The sequence below is a fragment of the Mycteria americana genome, chromosome 1, assembly GCF_035582795.1.
Source record: "Mycteria americana isolate JAX WOST 10 ecotype Jacksonville Zoo and Gardens chromosome 1, USCA_MyAme_1.0, whole genome shotgun sequence".
Taxonomy (NCBI): Eukaryota; Metazoa; Chordata; class Aves; order Ciconiiformes; family Ciconiidae; genus Mycteria; species Mycteria americana.
Window position 1 is genome coordinate 97,165,172 of NC_134365.1, and position 18,368 is coordinate 97,183,539.

The 18,368-nt window shown below is 35.6% G+C and overlaps 1 protein-coding gene across 1 annotated transcript in view; it reads right to left on the minus strand.

Moving 5' to 3' along the window:
* Positions 1 to 18,368, minus strand: part of ABI3BP (ABI family member 3 binding protein) — a 167,817-nt gene that overhangs the window by 93,502 nt on the left and 55,947 nt on the right. Inside the window, 8 exon segments of the mRNA XM_075514216.1 lie at positions 798 to 872; positions 1,386 to 1,451; positions 5,712 to 5,786; positions 7,112 to 7,192; positions 12,825 to 12,902; positions 15,664 to 15,759; positions 16,829 to 16,891; positions 17,986 to 18,037. Of these exon segments, the coding sequence (XP_075370331.1) occupies positions 798 to 872; positions 1,386 to 1,451; positions 5,712 to 5,786; positions 7,112 to 7,192; positions 12,825 to 12,902; positions 15,664 to 15,759; positions 16,829 to 16,891; positions 17,986 to 18,037 (586 nt within the window).

Below are 18,368 nucleotides of genomic sequence, written 5' to 3' on the forward strand. Positions count from 1 at the left end.
AAAGGATGACCAAGCAGGAACTGCACCAAATGAAACATATAAACTGTCTTTTGTCAGACGTGAATGGCTGACAGTTGCAATCAATCTCCCCTTTAGTAAAGGATTTCCTTCAAAAATTAATTTCTTCCAAAAACATATGCATCAGGCATTACACTATTGGCATTCTAATAAAGTGAAATCTTTCCAACTGGCTCTCATCTTACTTTTTTCTTCTTTTGGATAACTGTCAGCAGCCCCAGGTAGATAACTAGCTCTTACAAACTCATCTATAACATAAGAGAAACGCATCATAGAAATTTTCTAAGGACCAACTAACCAGTGTCTGAATCTTCAATGACATGTTTTTATAGTGCCAGTTTTGAAATCTGGGCACTTAGAAGTATGTCCATGTTTATACAGAAAGGCTAAAAGAAGAGCTACATTTTCAAAAGGTGTTGGAATTTCTGCAGTTTTCATTCATTTCTTAGGACTCTGAGTACTTCAGCAAATCAGGATATTCCACTTACGAAACTCAGGCGTGGACAGGCCTATTTAAATTTAGTATTTACTGTAAGTCTGATTTAATTTTAAAGATAAGAATTACATGCTTTAGCCAAATATGGAAAAACCTCCAAACTACTAGTTCAGTATTTCATATAAAATGTCATAAAGAAACCTGCTATTTGATACAGCACTTTCATACCTGCAGTTATACTTCATTTATGTCAAACTGAACAAACTATTTAATGAGAGGCACTATGTCTCCTCTGAAAATTCCTAACTGTCACAAGAGGATTAATCTTAGGAGAAATCATTACCAGATCTGGTTGGTTGCACTTCTGTGGTACCAGATGTTTTGGATCCTGAAGAAACAGGCTGTGTTTCCTCAAAAGCTGAAAAAAGAATCTGAGCTTAAAATGCTGAGAGACCTGTGACTTAATGGATTAGCATCAGATAGCTTAGTGAAGGCTGTGCAATTCCAGTTGATGCTAATGCAAAGCTAAGCAAGATGGCAGATGGCCTGAAAATGAGATGTGAGACAATTGTGTCATAATAACAGGAGATGATGGCTTGCAATACAGTCTTCTGGCCTTGAAATTTGAGTTCCACATGCCTGAAAGAATTATTATCAGCAAGGAATTTTATCTTATTAAATTTTCTGGGATAAGAGCTGCAGCTATACAAAAAGAAGCTAATGATGAGATAGGACAACACTGTCTTTAAGCAGTTTTTAAGCGAGTAACAAATACATTTTTCAGCTGGTTACACAGACACAAGAATGGTGAATAAGCAGCTTTCTGTCAGTGTTGACAGAATATTCTAAAGCAGATCTTAAGATTACCATTTGCAGATCTACATGATGCTAAGATAATGGAAAAAAATCATGGAAATAATCTGCTGATTACCCGTTTCCATCTCTCTGGTTTCTGCGGAAGGTAGAGATACAGATTTCAAGGCTGGACTCTGAGTAGCTAAGAGCAAACATGAAAAAAAACATGAGACAGACACTCTCCTTGCAAGTGATACAAAATCTAATTTTAACTGTAACTTGCAAGTTTTTGTTTGGTTTGAAGGTCTCTTCTTTTTATTAATTTTTACCCCTTCAAACTTTGGCATACATTATCTAATCAGGCTGAATCCATATTACTTCAGAATTTTTTCTTCACAGCAAAGCAGCTACAACTCAAACACAATACAATTGATCTTCACAGCCCTTGCAGGTCTGTATAAACTGGTTACTATTACGTTATGTATAACTATTTTAAAAGGAGGTGTAATGGGAAAAGATAAAAAGAGTGGTACAATGAAGTCAGTGAAATAATGATTAAAGTTAGTAAATGGCATCTTTTATCTGTTATGCTATAATGAAGACTATTACAAAGATCTTATGGTTATTTCACTTGGAAGTATGGATAACGTGAAGTCTGCTTTAATGAAAACAGGGAATCAAGGTGGAATTGGGCATTCTTACCTAAAGGCCATCATGAATGAGTTTCCACCATGTGTAGGTTTTGCACTACTGCCCTACTTCTAAGAAACAGATCCTATTCAACTGTGTGTACAGCCCAGTAAGTACCATTCTTTCCAGTAAACTTATCTGCACCAGTCACTTACGGACATTTACATTATAACATATTTGAAAGAGAAAATTTCCATCTGTATTTTTAATTGGTCTTTATCCAGATGAGGTTTTTTGAAAAGCAGTTATATCAGAATTTTAAAATTAAACTTCTCTGAATGCTTGAGATTGAGAAAGACATTCAAACAACTAGGTGTAGGGTTCATTTTTAATGTAGGCAATATGAATATAAGCCAAAAAGTGAACAGACTTTTATTTCATATATGGGATCTGCTTTCCCATTTACTTTCAATTCAGCTTATCACATTAACAAATACAATCCCAGGTTACTATCCTGATATAGTTGGACTCGGCAGTTGGACCAGATGATCGCTGTAGGTCCCTTCCAACTGGAACTATTCTATTCTATTCTATTCTATATTTAGAGAGAAGAAAATAATACAACAAAAGCAGTATGATTCACAGCTTCTGGCAAAAGCTTCCATTGTTCCATTTACATACAGTAAGAACTACGAGAGATCTCCCAAAGGCATCAGAACCTTGAAGGCATGTTAACAAAGCTATCTTTTCAGAAAGGTTTGAATTCAAAATATACGGACCACACAGGAAGTTTATAAAACAAAGGAGATGTCTCCCTCTGGTACAATCGAGATAGAAAAATACAGGAAAAAAAAGCTTTCAGGGGAACTAGGGCAGAATACAGGTCACAAACTCTTAAACTTCAGAAAGTAAATTTTGCTTTCTTTGCCGATTTTATGACAGCAGGTGATCAAGGCATGCAGAAGCACAGTGTGGAGAAATCTCCTCTGTACGACCCCTCCCCACCCCCACCCCTCGCTCTCACAGAATATCTTTGATGTCAACATTGAGTTCACGGGGAGCACAGATGCTCCAGCTGACCCAACGGCTGGGCCCAGTCTCACATAACCCACTTTTGCTAAGTGGAACTATTTGGCAGGAATGGAAGACATGAGAACAAAACCAGAATAAAGACTTGAATGAAACATGTATTTTGCTTCAACTGTTGTTACTATTTTACCTTTACCACTGAGACAAACATAGGATTACATTATTATTTCCCAGCAGAAAGCAAAAATACTTCCCATCCCTAATAATTTTCAGGTTTTCAGCTACATTTATAGTAAATAGGTTCTTAAATCACCAAATGTCTCTCTCTCTCTCTCCAATGCTGCCTCTAACTGGATTTAACCAAATTTCTTTTACTACAGCGAAAACAAGTATGTATCCCCATCCCCTCAAACATATCTGGAAAAGAGCTGTCAAAAGTTGTAGCAAATTAAGAACAAATTGTGAAGACCATTTTCTATTCTTGAGAATTTGGTTCAAATATGCATTTCAAGAAGTAAGAGCTGTTCCTGGAAATAATTTTAAAAATTGGCAGACTGCATTAAGTAAAAGTATGCTGTCTAAATAGACCAGCACTATTATATGATAACTTCTTGACTAATGCCTAGTGAAATAGAAATCCATACTGATTCAAGGTCACCTCAGTTAAGTAGTGTAATAGCTGTTTATATAGATAGCAGCAACAAGCAGGTGTTTTGGTAGAATGAGATATTTATGACTAACACAATGACACAGTGTAGAGAAATACAGGCCTGTTACGAAAGCAGAGGTCTTGAGAAGGGGATACACAGGATTAGAAGTAGAGGAGTGCAGGCATGGGATGATAAGAGATGGGGACCAGGCTTGGCACTAGAGACCCCATGCCATAAACAGCTCAGTGATGGTCTGTTATAAAAACTGCACACCTGGAGCTGGACGAAATTTACTTCAGGGGTAACAACAAGAACACAGTATCTAACATAGACAAATGGCACCATATATGGTAAATTCAGATGTAAGGTGTCTATCAGCGGAAGAGAGAAAGAAAGAAGAGAGAAGGAAGAAATCATCAACATGAACGTCATATTCCTCCCAGCACAGGACTCCAGATGCTCATAACTTGCTGAAACATCCCCACTCATGATCAACACAAGCATGAAATCACCAAGCTTAGGACCCAGAGGTGTAGTGGAAGGGTGAGCAAAACACCAGGAAAAAGGGTAGAAACTAAGAAGTTTGTGCATTACTATTTTAATTATGTTACTGCTATTATTGAGGCTTTTTCTGTAAGTACTCTACCTGCATTAATATTCTTTGCTTTACTGTAAATCTAGACCAATGATGATTCTTGAACTAGATACACTGTTAAGATTTCCTTTACAATAACAATAAATTCTTGGCTTTATATACATATACACATATATGCATATGCATATATATATATGTAAATACATATGTATATACATGTCTATACATATATACATACATCTAAATGTGTGTGTGTATATATATATAAAATATAACTTTTAAAAAAAGAAAGAAAAGGTGTGTTTCCTCCTTGCCCGTAAGAAGATTTTGACCCTAACTTTTTGACCGTAACACAGTTAAAACTATTTTGAAGTGCCATACTTTCTCAAATATCAGGCCTTTCCAAAGTGTCCTGAAGTTTATCACCAAACAACTAATGAATCCAGAAGTAAGCAAACAGTTACGAATATTTAAACCACAACATCTACAAATTATGGCATTATTTTAACCAAATATACAAGTATTTGGCAAACTACATGAAAACCCACAGAACTTATGTTGGCTGAAACAGTACTCCAACTCTGAGATACAGTCAGTCTCAGAAGCTTATGGGGTACTTCCAAGAAAATTACAAAGCTAAGAGTACAGATTTTAGCTAAGTATAAATTGCCATCATAATTCTATAGGTAAAAGCCCATATATCCTCACGAGGTTTTGTTTGTTTGTTTTATAAATGAAGCACTAATCTGGAGCATCCTGTCACGACAATAAAGCAAAACCAGACTTAGAGTGTGTGCTGGTTTTGGCTGGGGTAGCGTTAAGTTTCTTCACAGTAGCTAGTATGGGGCTATGTTTTGGATTTGTGCTGAAAACAGTGTTGATAATACAGGGAGGTTTTAGTTACTGCTGAGCAGTGCTTACACAAAGTCAAGGCCTTCTCTGCTTCTCACCCCACCCCACCAGCGAGTAGGCTGGAGGTGCACAGGAAGCTGGGAGGGGACACAGCTGGGACGGCTGACCCCAGATGACCAAAGGGATAACCTATACCATATGATGTCATGCTCAGCATATAAAGCTGGGGAAGAAGGAAGGGGGGGACATTTGGAGTGATGGTGTTTTGTCTTCCCAAGTCACCATTATGTGTGGTGGAGCCCTGCTCTCATGGAGATGGCTGAACACCTGCCTGCCAATGGGAAGCAGTGAATGAATTCCTTGTTTTGCTTTGCTTGCACGTGTGACTTTTGCTTTACCTATTAAACTGTCTTTATCTCATCCCATGGGTTTTCTCACTTTTACTCTTCCGATTCTGTCCCCCCATCCCACTGGGGGGAAGTGAGTGAGTGGCTGTGTGCTTAGCTGCTGGCTGGGGTTAAACCACGACAGAATGAAAGAAGAAATTTGCAAACTTTGTGAAAAAAAAAGCTAATGGCTACCATATTTTACATACAGAGTGATATTATTGTAGCTGAAGCATTAAAACCTACCAGCCACAGAAACAACAAAAGAATTACGTAATTTTCCACTGAAGTTTACTCAAATTTACAAAGAAAGTAATTACCAAGTTCTGTCAATGGACTTTTTGGAGCATCAGAGATTCTGGATCCAGAAGGAAGTGGCTGTATTTCATTAGAAGCTATGATAAAAGAAATAATCAAGGCTTTACTTGATTAACAATATTAAAAGACACAGTATGGAACTATATTTTGGCTTACAAACCACTCACTCCTGAAACAAATGATATTTAACAAAAAAGAAAAAAAGTAGTTCCAACCTAGAAAAAAAACACTTAACTTTGTCACTTAAAAAGGTGTGTGGAATATGAATGAAATCACCTGTTCTAATCATAATATAAAGATCCATCAATCACAGGAATTTGATAATGAACATGTATTTGAAATTAAGCAGTGACCCATCTTGATTAAATTTCATATTTTAATCTTTAAAAGCATGGCAAAAAACAAGCAAGGTTGATTATGCTTAAAAAAACCTGATTAAAAGTTAGAATGAAAATTAGATTGACTGATGGTAGCTTCAGTAAATTCTGGAAATCTGCTTGCAACTGTAAATGAAAAAAGGCAAAAGAGAGAGTATGACATTAACATGAATCAATAGGATTATGTAAAAATACATTTATTGAAAAGCATTGGCAGTCCTCTTCAAGGGAAGATCTGTATTTCAGTCCTGCAAATGCTGATGATCTTTTCCTTTATGATACACCACCCTGTATGTATGCCATCTGTGCTTTAGAAAAATCTAATCCAGGTTTAAAAAATAAAAAACCCAAACAACCTCAAGTTTAAATTGTGTTCATAATTTTGCATGGTTTGGGGATTAAAATACAGGCAACAAAATCAATATTGGAGAATTCAGAATTCTGAATGCAAGAACTAAGTAGATGCTGCTCCAAATCACAAAACTAACAATACTACTACTTAGATCAGAAATCTCTCATTCTAAGACTTCTTTATGAAAAAATCAGTAGAGCTCTTTTTCCCTCCAGAACAAATACAATTATACCATGTCACATGCAATATAAAATTTTTCTTTTGCATCACTGTTGATGCTACCTAGATGAACCTGTCATCAGAAGAAAATCAAGGAGGTAATTATTTTAATCCTATGACTGAGGTTAATTTTACTGATGGAAATTTTATGTGATGTCAATCATGCAGATCATGTAGACAGAAAGCATTACTTTGAAAAATAAAATTGAATCACCCAGTCAAATCTGCTAGCAATAATCGTATGTATAACAGCCACAGTTCTGCCAGAGCTAGATGCATCCTGCTTTACATTTCATGTGTGAGTTGCTGGAAACACAAAGGGGACCAGAAATTTTTAATTAGGACTTCCTCTGGAGTCAATACAAAGGGGATACAGCAAGTAGTAGAAAAATGCTGCTGGAGGTGAAAAAAGCATTAATGTACAAAGAAGGTAAAAAGCAGCAAAATTAGTTACCCAGTGTGTTTTGAGTTTGCACCAATTCGGGTTTAGGCGTTGATTTAAATTCCTCAGGTCCATGTTTTTTCTCAGCTTGAGCTAGAAGAAAGAAGCTTTATTTAATTTAGAATCCCTCTGAGCTTTTCTTTACCTACTGCCCAAAGCCTGCTGCTTTTCTTACCACCATTTTACGCCACCTGATTAGAATAATTTCTGCAGCAGCTTGACTCTATCATGATTAATATTTATTTTTTTTTCCAGATGTGAAGTCTATATGATGTTTTGGATTTATTTTGTTGCAGTTTTACATAGGCAAAGGCAAACATAAGTCACAAAGAGCAAAACTAAGATCAGAAGCTCACACTGTACTTCTGTTACAGGCCCCCAAATTCATTATGATATACATTATAAACAAGATCTATTACATCACAAAGTGTATTTACAAATATTTTCCCTAATAGTCTGGATTTTTTTTAACCCTTCTAATATAAAAATTATCAGGAAAAGAATAAAGATTCACCTGTAATACCTTAGCTCTTTCATTTCTCTAGTAATAATATAATAGGCTTTTGACTTTCATTCGTTCTTCTAATTCTACATCTTCAGAGTAAAGCATGACCAGTTTATTAAACAGCTATTAAATGTACCTAAACTGAATTGCTGACTATGTTTTAATAAACTGGTGCATAATTATACTCTTCCAGCTGCTTCACATAACATTTAATTCCTATGGTATGTAAGTCAAGATCACTTCTTTCCTTTCCACCTTTCTGGAGGTCCCATAGCGTTTAATCAGTCATACAGCACACACAACTGGTAATCTCAGATTATAAAATGACAAAGGTTATTGATATGGAACACAAGATGGTAAGGTCTCAGCCTTGAATGTGATAAGAGCATTAATTCCTTCCACAGAGCAAATTGCATGGTATTTAGCACATGTTGGTATTTAGAGGAGATCTTTAATATTGGTGATCAGCTTCAATATAGCACTAAATTTTAGTATTCATTCACGTTAATAAAAGATCACTTTCTTTTTAAGGTACAATAGAAGAGAGTTACTTTTGTTTTTCCAGCATGCTTTTTCCACAATCTGCTGAGCATGTTTCAAGCAAGAACTGATCATGTAGGTTTATAAGCTTCTTATTTCATTTCCTGAAGAAAACATGCTGTTTTCCAGATTCTAAATAATTACATAGATGATACTACAGCTACAACCATTATACTATTTTCTGGTTTGGAGTATGGTGCTTTTAAATGCCACAAAAGCTGGAATCTCCACAGATGCTGCCGTATTAGGACCCAGTTCAGCTTTCACTAAGTCAGTTACAGTGCTGTTACTGTCATCAGTGGAAGGAGGATTTCGTTCTACAGAGAAGTTAAAGCAATTTATCTCTATGAAGCTTGTGGGAGAAAATTAACCTGTAAGAGACCCAGAAACAACAACTAACAAATCCATACCTCAGAAGTACTTCAAAAGCTAACATTGGTGAAATGTAATCATGAAAAAAACCCCAAAACCCACCAAAAGCAAATACAGAAATTTAGAACTCATTATGCTTTGTGGTTTTTTAGAGGTCAGATGGTTTACACTCATATGAAGCATGTCTCTTGTTAGCTAAATTAGCTGAGCAAGCTGAACAAGAAAAAAGCACGCCTAGAATTGGGACAAAGGAAACCAGGCTCTCCTCTGTTTTCCACAGAACATTGTAGGGATGACATGAAACAACAGCAGACATCTTTGTAAAAAAAGATGTAGGAAGCAGAAAGTTTAGGCTTTAAAAGCTATATTAGAGAAAAAGAGAGAAATGCCTCTGACTTTTCCAGGGCTCCAGGTAAACTAGGCTTAATGTGCTGCTTCAATAGTAACTGCAAAGTAAATGGTTAAGACAACCAAGCAAGGTAAATTACTTCACTATCACAGCATGCAATACAGCAAAAATGCACTTAGGCAAATTTCTTAAACTATTTCTCCTCTAACTTCCCTTGACCCTCTCATTCATGTTCCTCTCTTCCTCCACAACTGGAATTAAGATATTCTGATGGAAGCAATAATCTCGCTCCTCATATCCCATGTGAGCACAAAGGGAAGCCTTCAGGGGCCAGAAGGAGGACAGGAGGAACAGAACTTGGGAAATGTGGCAACAAAGGAGTTACTCCTACTAAACATCAACCCTAGTTTGGATTCACAGGTGGTACTTTTCATTTCAAGCCTATTCTCTATTTCACAACTCTACTTTGACAAATTTCTGGTACAGTCCCTTACATAAAGAAATACCTTGCTCTTTTTTTTTTTAAACTAGGTCTTTCATGTCCTAGACAAATGTGTTGATATTTCTAACTGTTGGTTAGCTCCAATTTCCCCATGAAGGTAATAAAAAGGCTCACATTTGATTCAAGTGAGAGATAAAATGTAGTGGTAGTTTGAGGTATATTAGACAGCATTTTAAAGATTGAAGGGAAAAAAAGGCATTATGAATTTGTGCTGTTGTGTTGAGAATAAATTAGTCCTAAGTGGAAAATATTGTAATAAGCCTGGCAAAAACAAAGCAAGAAAGAGCATACTAACCAGTCTTTCCATGGAAGTGCATGCCAAGGGAGGGGAGGCCTGAAATTAAGAAAATGATGGGATGCCTGGCTGACAAATACACCAAAAAAAGTTACTGAACCACGTCACATCACAAAACACACCCTTTGACAAAGACCCAGTGGAATACAGGAGCAGGCCAGCTCATGGAGCCTTTCAGACAGTCCACTTGCTGAAATACTTCAAGCTCCTTTCTTCCCTTCTTGCATGACTGATGACAGAACGGCTGCTACAGCACACAGCTCCTTTTAAATCAGTGTTCTGTTGCCACTTCTGGCACCACTCCTTAAACCTTTCACAGCAATTAATTACTATGCCTTGCTCAAAGAATCCAGTATGATCTTCAAATAGGGAAGTCTGAATGAAATATAATGAAGTAGATCCTATTGCTAAACTCAATTAATTATGCCTATATATTACCCTGTCTCTCAAATGCAACCCTTGCAAAAGGCCGGTGCTTAGATCTCTCGCTCGTTACTGGTAAAAGTCTGGCTCAAATGTTTAAGTATTGAAGTTATTTTTGCATATGCAATGGCTAGACAGAAATTACACTCAAAGAACTTCCTTTTTCTTTTAAAGGATTCACTTTAATTTCCCTGTTTCCTGCCACTCTCTATTTTTTTTTTCTCTTTAACCACAATGAATACATTCTTTAATGTAAATAGGGTGATGTACTCATACTTTAACATGAGATACTGGTGCTGTGATCAACAAAGAATGACTGAAAGGAACGGTCACCACAGAAAAAGAGAGATGGAAGCAAAACCACAGAGGAAGCACGAAGTAGAAGATGAAAATTACTCTAAATATTTCAGTAAATAACTAATGGTGTGATAGCAATGAGAACATGTTTAGTTGTAACAAATGGTTATATATAATTTGTCACTAAAAAGACAGTACTTGCCAATTATATATAACAAAACACACTCTCCAACTTCATAAGCATATAATTCTGTGCTATGTCTAGAGATGACGATGTTTATGGTTAGAATTATTGTATGCCAGGTACATAAACATAATTACAGAACACAAAGAAAAGGAAACAGAATGGACTGATTCTCTCCTCCCAGGGTGATATATCAATCCTGGTGTCAGAATTCACACTGTTTACCTGATTAACCAGTAAATTTCAGCACAAGGAATGATATGTTTTGATTAGATGAATGCAAGCCTGAGGACTAGGATTTTGCAGGAGAGACGATTACATAAATTTATGCATTCAGTTCTCACTTTCACAAAATGGCAAAGTTCTATAAAATATATTTGTAGATTACTTGTTCTGCAGTTACTCAGACAAGGTCAATACTTTAGTAAAATAACTGCAGAATTTCAGTCCTCAAACTGTAAAACAAAAAAAATTGAAAAAAAAAATTCTTTACAGTTTTTGAAAAAGTATTCACACATTTCCAATTAAAAGCAAGCTGTTGATTACACATATGCTAAACTTGTAGAGTTCAGAGCCCCCTTGGATAATAAATTCCTGTGGAGGAGCATCTTTGTTTTCCTCTCAATATTTAGGATGAACAGGAAAGAGCTATCCATATGAAGGTTTTGCAGAAAAGAATTGATGGTTAAAACTAGAATTTGGCAAATACACTTAGCTATTGAGTGGAAAATAAAATTCAGCAAACATTTTCAGAGAAAAAAAATGATGGATTGTTTAATCTAAAAGATGGTTGTCAATCATTACATGATTTTGCTGCATTACTTCATCCTACATCTCTTTTATTCCCTATGTATTCTTTGGGACGGGGTTGTTTGTTTGTTTGTTTGTTTTAAAGACTGAGTTGGTCTGATCGTGTAAAGTATGGTATGTTTGATATACTTAAGCAATAAAATAAACGCAGTCATATTTAAGGGCAGTATCTGTGTGAATCGTGTGATGTCAAAGGAATGACGTGCTACACTATTTCAGCCAGCCAGGAAATACTTTATAGAAGGAATAGAGTAATGCCAGCAAGATCACATAATATGACTAAACTAAACCAAAGCAAACCTTCGCTGTATTGTTTCCTCAATTTATTTTTTCATTTTAAAGTCTTGCCACCGTTCAAGCCTCCTTTCTCCCCTTTCAGCACAGAATTGGCAGAAGCCCACTACTGTCTCTAGTGACAGCAGAATCAAGACTTCAGTCCCAGGTATACGATAAAAGCCAGACTACAGAAAATTAAGAGAGGCGTATGTCTACTTAAACATTTCTGAAATGTGGGTCGATAAAGTGGGTGGAAAGTCACTCTTCATTTCACTCTGAACAATTTAGTTCTCTCCAATCTTTTTGCCTTCAGATTGCAAATGTTAAAATATAGGGCTATACTTGTCATACAACTTGATAAAGTAATCTATTTATGTCACACTAACTTGTTTCCTAAGCAAATGAAGGCAGTAAATCTTGCAAGTTTTAAAATTCCTATTCATGTTTTTGAACAGTTTAAGAAATTAGCATCTGAGTATGCCCTTTTAAATAAACGATATTTTTTCAGCCACAAGTAGATGATTAAAAACTTCAGTCTTCCAAATATACAAGTTCACATACATTTCACAGACACATAACCTTGAATATGAGTCTAGGATCAAATTTTATATTCCTTTCCCATGTATGTGAACAGCTCCTATTTATTTTAATAGGACCAGTAAATCCACAGAGAGAGCGTGGTCAAGATTAATATGTTCAAAACTGAACTTAAATGGAACATCATGCTGACATCCTCTGCACCTCTGAAATAGAGCTTGTTACTGTGACTGTTCCATCTTAATCTCCTGCATGCATTTTGCACAATCATGCTCTTATCCCTAATTTTCTTCTTCATATATTCCATGAAAGTCAGAAGTTCAAGGTGCATCATAAGAAAACTCGTTTTGCTACTTTTCAAAATTTCAAGGTACCCAGCATCCCAGAAAGATATGGTTCTAATTCTAAGTGTTTTTATAAACCTAACAATTGTAGCATTTGAAACTTTCCTCCAAAATTAGGTTCAGATTTTTATCCATGTCTACCACTCATGACTATTAATTCAGCTACATTATTCTCCTGTTTTCCAACTACCACCTTTAACTGCAGATTAGCAACACAAAGATGGATTTAATTTTAGTTTATATATTTGCAAAGATTTTCCACAGAGTTTCTAAAAATAGAATTTTCATTACCTGGGAGGGACTGTGGAGAGATTTCTTGAACTTCTGGTGTTTTGGATTCAGCAGGCCATACTCGCGTTTCATTCTTAGCTAAAGGGACAAAGACATGAGACAGTAATTGCAAAGCTGTATCTGCTCTTTTCTACTACAGACTTATTTCTGTCCCACTTCAGTTTACCAAAGTTAACCAACATGGATATATGTGAAAAGCTGAATACCTTTAGGAATCAATGAACTTCCACTGCACAATCAGTACAAGCACCTATCTAGCTATGTTAAACGCATGCATTTTTGGTATAGTTTTGTGCATTAAAAGAGTCTTTAAAAATAAAATTTACAGCAAGGAATTTAATGCCTTACGAGTCATTGCTTTCACAGTGCAAAATAGTTTTCAGTGTTTTTCATTTGTCTATCATTTGAGCATTAACAGCAAAAATGCTTTTCAAAATTCAAAGATGTAATTTAGTTCTAAGCATTATACAATAGTAGTCTAATAAATTTTCAAATACAATATAATTGTCACACGAGTCATGTCCTTATTTTCCTTTACATTACTTCTAACAATTATAGTGGTATGACAATAGCCTTCTATTCCAACAGATATAAAGATATTCGAGCAGTGGATACAGGGAAAATTAATTAATTTTTACTTGAATAATACACCTGTTGGTTTTTTTCCACTGAGGACTAAGGCAATATATTTTGTGGTTTTTTTCTGGACTACTACTCTTAAAAAAAAAAAAAAAAGTTTTTGACTAAGTAAACAGAAAAAAATATTTTGAGAATTCAATAAATATGATAGTCTGTGATGCATTATTTTGATTTTTCTAAATAATACAGAATTAGAATAGTTGCAGTATGTCAGCAAATCATAATGAGTCATAACTTCATACACAGCATAAGCCTTATTGCATTTTATTGTAGACATACGTCATTCTCAGGCATCAATGAAGGCTATCTGTATAGATTTGGACAATATGCCTGTCAATTATTTTACACATTTAAATTATTTCTCAAGAGTATTTTTGCTTTCCAAGCAATGACTCTTCCCTGTTTTACACTCCTGTGAAATCCAGTAGTCCCTTGTGTGTACATCCATGTACTTCATGTTCTCTGGTAAGGAACACATAGTAAACAGAACAGAACAACACATCACTTGTCTGCGCTGGTTATTTTCACAAAGGTGTTTGTGTAATCTACCATAAAGAGTGGCTCCAAACTGGCTTCACACCAGCTATCTATTTTAGACGCATCAGAGCATTTAAATTTAGAAGTCCAAGTTCTATGCTCAGCCAACTGAGGAAGTTGGACATCTCTAGGACAACTGAAGCTACCTTTGTCTTTTTCCCCATCTTTTGCTCATAGTCACATTCTGCCATTTTTACTGTGCACACTACTGAACCTTACGACCTATCTGAAAACACAACATTGTTTTCCTGCAGAAAGATATAATTTTACTGGTAGAAAATGAAAACAAATATAAAAGTTCTAGATACTGTAGTCAAAAACTAATATTTGAGGTCTTAAAATATGGTTTACTAAAAGTAAGGGGTATGAAAAATGACTTTGCCAAAATATGGTCTACTGACTTTTAATGGTACCTTTGTTACCTGCACATCATATACGTGTTAAAACCAAGCTAGTAATGATAAACATCTTGTTTTATATGCTTGCTGTTCAAAGACAATATTAGTAATCAAGTTAACAATGTGATTAATTTTATCATCATGATTGAAAACCAGTTATGCTCTGTAACGTAAATACTGCAATTAAGTTTTTCCACTTAGCTTAAATTTTCAGTAGCCATAGATGATGCTAACAATATTTGCCTGTCAAATGCTGGTAAATACTTCCAGATACTAATTTTTAAGGAACTCAGTTCAAACATATTCTTACTCGAACACATTCAAATACTATTCTATTGTGTAGCTCTACCCTTATACGTACAAAATATCTTAACAGGAACAAGAACTGCTGTTTTCTCACTGCAAAACAAGCCAGTCTGAGAATGTGCCATGGCCAGCAACGGAGTGACAGAGTAAATTAAACAAAGCAGAAATAAGAAAGGAAAAAAATCTGACCCCGTTGTTCGGAGTTCAAATTAAGTATTAAGACTAGCCATGCCAAAAGTCATCAGCTCCAGAACTCTACTCAAGGGATCTGTGAAAGATGCTTTAAAAGCATTATTAAGGCTTTTAAAGATAGCTGTATTTCCCACAATTATGCTATTCACAGATGATATGATAGTTTACAGATCTTAAACAAAAGCCTCAATTAATCTTTTTCCTACAGGTTTCAGTTATAGTCACAAGATACACACAAAAGCTGTACTGAAATGTTCTAATTTCTGGCTAACATTTTTTCATTGATTTAGTTACAGATAATAAATAAGAATCTCTGTGACACAATTTCTCATATATAGTCAAGCTAGAACTCATATAATCAAAATCCACTGAAAATCTGGTCTTTCAAATGGACACACAAATTTCTATTTTTAAAGACATATATTGAAAGATATAACCTATGAAAAAAATAAGTTACATTGTAAAACAAAACAAAACCCCTAAAGACCATAAACATGATTGGTTTCCCTTCTTTCCTCTATGGATCAAAGCTACTGCATATTCTTTTAAATGGCTGTGAAATACTTCGAAAACCTGTTCAGATGTTTTAAAAGAAGTGAACTTCTGTGAATCCTTATAAGTCCAAGCTAATAATTAATTAAACAAATAGAAAAAAACAAGGTAAGAGAGGAAAAAAAAAGGACTTTTCTGCTTGCATACATGATCTCACATTGCTATGCTTCTGATACTGCTCATGAACAATACAAGCATAGCTCATTTCTGCTTACCCATTTTTTTCCTGGATGCTTGAGGTATGTCATCTATTGTCAGGAGAGGAGGAAGTTTCTGCTGAGTTTCATTGAGACCTGGAACAATAAGGTGCACTACACAGAAAGACGTGTGCTATTAATTCCAGAAGAGATGAAAAATACACAGTCTGCCCTCTGAGATATCTGAGCAACTACTACTGAACCCTTGGAAGTTTAGTCTGAGTATCTGGGAAATGAGTTAGTTCTATTCAGTAATTATTATTCCCATTCGGTTCTATTTCCCCTTTACACCACTCACTGTATTACTACCATTTCACAATTAATCAGAATCGAAAGTAATTCAATACTGGAATATACAACCCTGGAGTACTGTAGTATCACAGATGCTGGGACATGCTGTCTGGTGGGCCAAGAAGACTCAACACCAAACGTGGTTAGTAAGTATCTGTTTGATTCACATCAATACATTACAACTCACACAAAGCAAACTTAAGCCAAAGTTATATAGTTATATAAAGTATTTCCATATATATATAAAGGACTTCCTGAATCCAGGAATAAATTGGTCACAAGGTGCACGATGCAGTGAGCCTTTCCTGTCTATTTCAGGCAGACCAGTATTCACCACACTAAGCACTATATGATAGACGTTTCCCTGTTTTTATGTTCTAAGCCAGTATTGTGTATTCTTGTAGGTCAAACAAGAACAGAAAGAATGAAACTGAATGGCTTGAGGGAAATAGTTATGCCCCGAGATCTAACATCAGGCTCTAACTACAAAGAAGGTTATAATATACATCTCTATAGCCTAATATGTCAGTACAGGTTTGTGTCTGTAGATGGTATGTTATACTACCTTAAAAAACCAAAAAGAACCCCTGATCTCTATAAGATCTTTGCCACAGAACTTCACTTGAAGTGTGAAAGAACTTCTTGGCTTAAACAGTGGCAATATCTTCTTTTAAACACTATGACAATAAAATGATTCTATTTCCCTTAGGCTACATCATCCTTGAACCATCTGTACCACCATAAAATGTAACAGATACTGTCTGAACCAGCTGCAAAATACCCTTTGATATGCAAGGAAAGAACTATCAAGATCAAGAAAATTAAAAGTATTTACACAGTTCTAATTTTCAGCCAAAGATAAGGAAAAATAATAAAAATATCTTCTAGTCACCTAATATTGCTCCTGGCAGAGAAGTACTATCTGAAGTTTTTGACTGCGTCCGATTTTGAATAACTGTGGAGACAAACCAGTGGTATTAGAAAATCATTTAAAAAAACCCAAAACAAGAAACAAAACCACACCTGAGACAACCACACCTCAGCATTCTAAAAACCTTCCCTCAACTTAATACTTGGAGACAAGGACACCATCCTAATCTTTTCTGTATTTGCGTTCAGTTTAAGAGACTGAAAATTGTGTTTCCTCTACATCATCTCTTACCTGTGCATCTCTTCGTTCCCCTAGCATATCAGTTTTATATCCCTGGTGAAAAATGACATTCTATGCTTATGTTAATGTAGGGCCAGCTCCAGGCCATCTCTTTACCCTGTCATTCAGAAGTCTTAAAAAAAGATGCTTGTGAAGTAAATGCCAGTACAGTCATATTTTCACGGTAATTACCGTAATTTGCTTTCACACCACCCACCAGTGCTTTCCTGTCCCGGAACTGTGAACTACCTCCAAAGACAATTTGCTTGCTTTGCTCACCTAAAATTATTTGCAATACAATTTCTGTTAGCAAGTTTTAATCTGCAGCTCATTTCCTATCAGGTATCTTTCAGTAGTTAATTTTCAAAGATTACACTACTATACTACCTCTCACTACTAGTGAGAAACAGGCATTTCTAAAGGCCAATATATTTAAGTCTACCATAGGTATCTCCCTCCACTGACCAGGGAAAGGAGAAGAGGGAGTCTAAGTCAATGACTTAGCTGAAGTTACCCACAAAAAACTTTGGTAGCATGAATCTTATCCATACCGCTACCCTTCATGCCTGACTATCAAGTTATGCACAGCTGGACATCCACAAACCTGGACAATCCAGTTGAAAGAGAAGAAAGAATGGATACTAGCAGCAATCAGAACTGATTGGTATCCATTCAATGACTCAACTAAGTCATTGTTTATAATGCAATGTAATAGCTCATTTTATTAACACAGATAGGTAACAGCTTAACAGTATTGTAATTAAAGGATATGTTAGTTTGTAAGGTTCCACCTATTCTAAAAGGAAACCTTAATGACATTCACATCAGTCAGAATTTTTTTTCATTTTAAGTTACTCTTGCAGAGTGTAAGAATCACTTAAAAAAAAATACAAATTTACCTTGTTTGATTATTGTGACAGGGACCAACTTCTTATTGTCACGCAGTGTAAGCTGAGAGAAGAGGGAAAAAAAAAAAAAGCCTTGGGATAACTGCCATAATAGTAATTGAACTTTCTTAGTAACAAGAATAGAGGGCTCTAATCCAATACTGCGCCTGCCCCAAGTTAACACTGGATATGGCTCTGGCCCTAGTCACTGAAGGTTACGCTATTGCTTTCATTCCCATGGGCTAGTATAGTAATATTGCATTCTGATCTCTGTTTTTCAGCTTGAGATGTTTTGCTTCATAAAAACACAGTATTTGACAGCCTGGGAATCCCCAATCCTTTTTTCTTTTAAGAATCTCTTGAGCACTCACTGGGGAGTAGTCCAGAAAGCTAAG